The 6,030-nt window shown below is 34.3% G+C and overlaps 1 protein-coding gene across 1 annotated transcript in view; it reads left to right on the top strand.

Annotated features, from left to right (window-relative positions):
• PPP4R4 (protein phosphatase 4, regulatory subunit 4) overlaps positions 1-6,030 on the top strand; it is a gene marked incomplete at its 5' end in the record, with an annotated part of 32,913 nt that overhangs the window by 14,642 nt on the left and 12,241 nt on the right. The window contains 5 exons of the mRNA XM_010138328.1: positions 331-408; positions 1,863-1,946; positions 3,234-3,416; positions 4,139-4,244; positions 5,045-5,192. Of these exons, the coding sequence (XP_010136630.1) occupies positions 331-408; positions 1,863-1,946; positions 3,234-3,416; positions 4,139-4,244; positions 5,045-5,192 (599 nt within the window). The remainder of the gene's footprint in view (positions 1-330; positions 409-1,862; positions 1,947-3,233; positions 3,417-4,138; positions 4,245-5,044; positions 5,193-6,030) is intronic.

The raw sequence follows: 6,030 nt of genomic DNA, 5'->3' as shown, positions 1-6,030 counted from the left end.
CTGGCTAGGTGGATTTTGAATTTTTTTTTAAATAAACTCCTTGCAGCCATTTCCTTAAAGCTTCATCTTTTCACTTGGCTTATATAAATCAAGAAAACCATGAAACAGCATGATATAAATATTTTGTATGGCAAAATTCTCATTTGTCAATATTTTTCTAATTTTTGCTACAAAACCTTTTTAACAGTGCGGAGATGTACTGCTGGTTTTGTTTACAAATTTTTATATGACTTCTGAATCACAAACCCCAAAGAATTAAGGAGCAGAAGATGGAAAGGTTGGGGAACCGTGAAGAGTGTTTCACCTTACTGTCTTACTGTCATTTTGTAGGTTGCTAAGCTTTTGACTTCTGGTGTCTACACAATACATAAAGAACTGGTTACACTGTTACAGGATGAGTCACTGGAGGTAATATACTTTTACTGGAACTTTCTTTTGCTTGTTCCATTGAGGCATACAATCTCAGTGTTCAGTAACTCTGCAATAAGACAGTAGAATAACTGTTTGAAATGATCAACAGCTTTTACTTCTGGTTCACAGATACTTCACAAAGACGCCAGCCTTCTGTGAATAAAAAGGAGGAAAATAGGAAGGTGTTTGAATTTAGTAAACCCACACTGATTTTATTACCTTTCAAAAATACTAATTCAAAATTGTTTAATTGCTATATTCTTTATTACCTTGCAAATCCTGTGGAAACATTTGGGTTTGATACTGTATTAAAATAATCATTGATAGCATTCAAGGTTTTTGCTTTGTTTTATTTTCATTTCTCCAACTGAAGAGGAGATGAAGAAGTTGTGTATGGTTCAAAGATCCAGATTTATAGAAAGAGTTTCAGTCTAAGATCTGGTACAGGATCTGTGAGTGTTTATGAGATGTAGTTTAGTTTAGTGCATCTCAGTTTCAACCTGCATAAAACATTAATTACTTGGCTATATTACAGACAATATAGTGAGACTTTTCTGAATTGAAAAAGGCAAATTTTTCTGTTTGAGACAAGTCACCATTCCCTCTGATACCAGTTATTACAATAGTTGATCTTTTTTGTTTTCTATATATGATCTTCGGATATGGCATGGAAAAATTAGTTTTGCTTTAGGTGCTCCTTTTTGTTTTGGTACTCTTTGTTAGACATTATCAATGAAGTGAACAGTAGTCATAGAACATCTACTTATACTTTATGAAATTCTGACCCACCTTGAAAGATTTCTCAAGCTGAACACCTGAAAGTGGAGACAGAGAAACAGCTGGTAATTTTGGAAAATTCCTGGTTTGATCAATATACAGTTATCTAAATAATAAAAAATATTTGGTGCTTTATCTCATATACTGCCTCAGTCAGAACTCGTTCCATAAAGTATTTAAGTGTGTACTTTTGTAGTCTAGGTTCAAGTATTGCAACATTGAAAGTAGAGTTATTCTGTTAGCATAGGCTATAAACTCTATTCTAATTTGTCAACTGCAGTTTTACCTAAAGCAGGAGATACTGCTTTTAAGATTCAGCTGGCAAATATAAAAAAAATGTTTCTTTGTGTTTGTCGAGGCTCTTTCTTAACTATCTGTGACATAGAGATCTTTCTCAAAAATGAATGTTCATTTTAAAATATGCTGTGAGTGGTTTAGAAAGCACCGACTGTGGTGTTCACGTGAATCAAAACTATAGTTTGTTTTCCTAAACTGAAACCTGTAATACTTACATTACTACTTACTACATTAAAACATCAATTTTAAATCCCAGTCCTCATCAGTGCAAATACATTGCATCTCATAAGAGGTGTTGGCAGGGGTATGTTGGTGAGAGATAGCAGAAGCGTCAAGTTAATTTGCAGACCTCATTCCTGCACTCTTTCTTGAAATAGGTGTTAGATGCCCTAGTAGGTCACCTTCCTGAAATCCTTGAACTAATGACTAATGGAGGAGAAAACAGTGCATCAGAAAGCAAGGTGGGTATTGTCATGTTTTTTTAATTTCTTCAGAAATGAAAGTAGTAGCAAAGTTGTTCAGACATACATTGTATGAAAAGGTTTTCATGATTAGTTTCTGCTTCGGAGAGCTATAAAGTATCTGTGGTCTTGTTTATTGTTTAGTAACTTCATTAACGTTAAAATAAAAAACCCCAAAGGTTTGAAAGATTAGAGATTATAAAAATGAACTATTTACCCATTTTCTTTTTCTAATTAACTATATATTTGCTGAAATAGGTCAAATTTTGAAATACAACGTTAAGTTAAAACAAAACTTGATTTCATGCTAAAGGAGTGATAGCTAATACCTAATTTTAAAATTTTTTTATATATTGATGTGACAACCAGCCATGGTTGCAATTTCAGACACAGTTTCTGATAGAAGGAAGTCTTATTTCCTGAAGCAAAGGCACTGAATTAGAATTTAGGAGATCTGTATTCAATTCCCAACTTTGCTAATTTAATTGTATGTGGCTCTGGATGACGATTTATTCAGTGATCCTCACCTGTAAAATGGAACATAAAAGACCATCTCCTGCTTCAAGATGCTGTTTTGAACATACTTCTTAAATGTATAGAGAAATCGAGATATTCCAACAATAAATTGATTTCTCGTATGGGCACAAGTTGAGAGTATAATTTAAAATGTGAGTTTGTCAGGCGCTTACAGCTGTTAATGCATATGACCTACAACAAGTGCAGTGTCAAATGTGGCAGTCAGATTTTGCTTGGTGCTGTAGAGAATTTAGCTTGGCTGCTCTGAAGTCTTTGCCTCCTACTAAGAGAAGGTGTATAATTCCTACTAAAATTAATTAGGGAGCTGAGAAGAAGAACTGCAAAGATTGAGGCTAGAAGGAAAATGGGATTTATCTGGTTTGCGAAAGAGAAGACTGAGGAGGGTTGTCATAATGGTCTTCCTATCTGTAAAAGGGTATTACAAAGAGAACAGGGAGTAGTTTGTCAGGATGAGTGGCTGGAAATGAAAACGTATTTAGCTAGGTACTGTAATAGCTTTTTGATTAGTTAAGTGGAATTCACTGCTTAGGTGAGACTGTTTATACCCAATCGTTAAATTTTTTTAAGGACAGGTTAGACTAATATCTACTGGAAATGGTCACAGGGTAGCTGATCCTGTCTGAGGAGAGGAATTAGCTGACCCCTTAAAATCTCTTCCCTTCTTACATTGTTGTGATGTGTTTTTAAAGCATATATGACATACAGCTAGAGGATATAAAATTATTTTAATGTTTATATTTTTATTTCTAGTTGTTGTCTATTCCTGACTTGATTCCTGCATTAACAACAGCAGAACAGAGAGCAGCAACTTCTTTAAAATGGAGAACTCACGAGAAGTTACTACAGAAATATGCATGTCTCCCTCATATCATATCGAGTGATCAGATTTATTACCGTTTTCTTCACAGAATGTTAACAATCATTTTGACAAATGTGAGCCCATCTCTCCCATTGTTTTTTATTTCTTTATGCTATTTAGAATAATGACCACCAGATACTTGCTATGTGTGGTACTTTATATGTTATATTAATCTTAAAGTGACATGTCTCATTGCATATGGTATATCAGGTTGTGGGTTTTTTAATATAAGACTGAGAAATTCCTTTGAGAACTCCCCTCTGTTTGAGGAGCAAAATTTGGATTGACAGATCGTCATGTTTTTCCTCCCACCCTTTGCTTGTGCTCATTATCCTTTTGTTTCTAGGTGAATCAAAACTTTTTCCTCTGAGATATGCCTTCTTTTCCCTGTTTCCATACGTTACTTTGCATTGTGTTTCATTCTTTATGAAAGAACACTTTATTCTGAAAATGATCATTTAGAGCTACTAGGCTGAAATTTTATTGAATTAATTCAAAAGTACAACTGTCTGTAGTAAGAGAAGATGTAAGATTCATTTTCTAACACCTGCAGTATAGAATGTACCTTCCAAACATGGAATACTTTAATGCATTTATGATGATGTTGAATATACAAGTTAGGCAGAAGGGATAAAGAAGTAGATGTCTTATGAATTGGCCAGACTTCCTTATTCTCCCTTACATTATGCAATTACTTCAAAATACATAAAGTTAGGCTGATTTTTAGCTATTTTTTGTAGTTTTTAGTCATATTCCTTCAGGTATGTTTAATTGTGTTCCCTTTATTTCTTTCAAGAATGTCCTGCCAGTCCAAAAAGCAGCCGCTCGAACTCTCTGCGTTTACTTGCGTTATAATCGCAAACAAGAACAGAGGCATGAGGTTATTCAGAAGCTGATTGAACGTAAGATAATTTTTCCTTGATTACATAGAGATGCAAGGTAGTTTTGACTGAAGATCTATTTATGGTTATATTTATTCAGTGTAACTTCCTGCCATCATTGGAGAGATTGCACTTAGAAGACATTCAGTTGCTCATATTATCACCAGGCAAAACTTACTGTGTGTATGCTGGGACTATATCTGAAGCTTATGCAAAGGAATTGGAAAAGAGATAATATGTGAAATTGATAATATGCCAAGACCCCTCCAGCCCTACTTCTTAAATCTAAAATTACTTAGCTGTAGGTGCTGTGATATACAAAGCAAGAATTGCTCTATAGAAGGAAAATTTTCTAAAGGCTTCAGCATAGAAAGTGGTGAATAAATCTCAGAAATTAGTTTATGAACATGTTAGTCACCTAAGTTGACTTTCTGGTCTGTGCTATCTGTTTCAAAGATAGGCTGGAAGTTTGAATAGTTCCTATTACCAATCCTTAATGTTTACACAGTAATTTTGATACGCCTGTGACGTGGTTTGAAAGCCATACAAGCGCTTTGTTCCACAGAGAGGCTAGTCCACTTGCTATTTTTGCTTTTTCAGATGGATAAAGAGACAGGTGGTATTTCTGAAAAAAATGCTGACTGACAAAATTATCATTCAATTCAGAAGGCTAGGTTTTCACTGAAAGAAAAATTGAGATAGGCTGAGAAGGTATGTCTTGTGACGAAAGTGATTATCATCTTTGTGTTAAAGGTAAACCTTTAAAATGTATCTGACATTGAAAACTTAACAGGTAACATCTGTGTATCATTATTTTTCAGAACTGGGCCAGGGAAAAAGTTACTGGAACAGGCTTCGTTTTTTGGACACTTGTGAATTCATTATGGAACTGTTCTCAAAATCGTTCTTCTGTAAATACTTCTTTCTTCCTGTGCTTGAACTTACACATGATCCAGTGGCAAATGTGAGGTACTGTATGAGGAGTATGTAGCAGTGTACAGGAAAAAAGCTTTAAATAATATACCAAGAAATATTGTTACAGGTTTTATGTCTTGTTTAAATAATGGGACTTGAGTTTAAAAAAAAGCAAATAACGAGCCTTCGGGGTGACCAATATTAAAGGTGTAGGGGACTATAAGAATGATATTAGAAAACAACAGAAGCAGATCAGGCTGAGTATTTGGGGGACTGATCAAAAGTGTTGGGTTTGGGGACTGGAAGGAACACTGAGGAGCCAGCCACAGATAAGAAAGTAATGTGCTGTTTCATGAGTGTGGAGAAATGCAGCTTCACAGTCTTCATTAATTCCGCTCCATTGCAATATCACTACAGTAAAATACACAAGCAATTCTCTCAGTGGTCTAAGGTTAACAGGTTAGCATAGGTTTTACCTTATGTAAAACTTTTCTACTACATTTTTAAAGTAATTTGAAAAAGAACAGAAAAATATAAAGGAATGTGTTATGTTTTTCATTTTTATACAGTGTTTTTCTGTTATTTTTTAGACAATTTTTTCTTCACTAAGCAGAGAGGGTCCAGGCAGTTATTACGAATGAGAAAATAGTTCCTTTGTTTTTGTCATGTGTTTTGTGTGATTTTTATACTTTTAATCTTATTTCTGATGTGTGTAATTCATGTTGTCATCATTAATGTGTCTGAACACCTAATAATAATGCTGCATAAAGATTTATGTAAGTGTAATTTGCACATATATGTGTGCATTCAGTAAGCGTCACTAAGTACAGTTTATTACCAAGTGAAACTGTCTAAATAGACCCTGTGTTGCGTAGAAAGGTCTCAATTCAGC

The sequence above is a fragment of the Buceros rhinoceros genome, unplaced genomic scaffold (assembly GCF_000710305.1).
Source record: "Buceros rhinoceros silvestris isolate BGI_N320 unplaced genomic scaffold, ASM71030v1 scaffold1246, whole genome shotgun sequence".
NCBI lineage: Eukaryota > Metazoa > Chordata > Aves > Bucerotiformes > Bucerotidae > Buceros > Buceros rhinoceros.
This window is presented reverse-complemented; position numbering and strand designations above follow the sequence as displayed.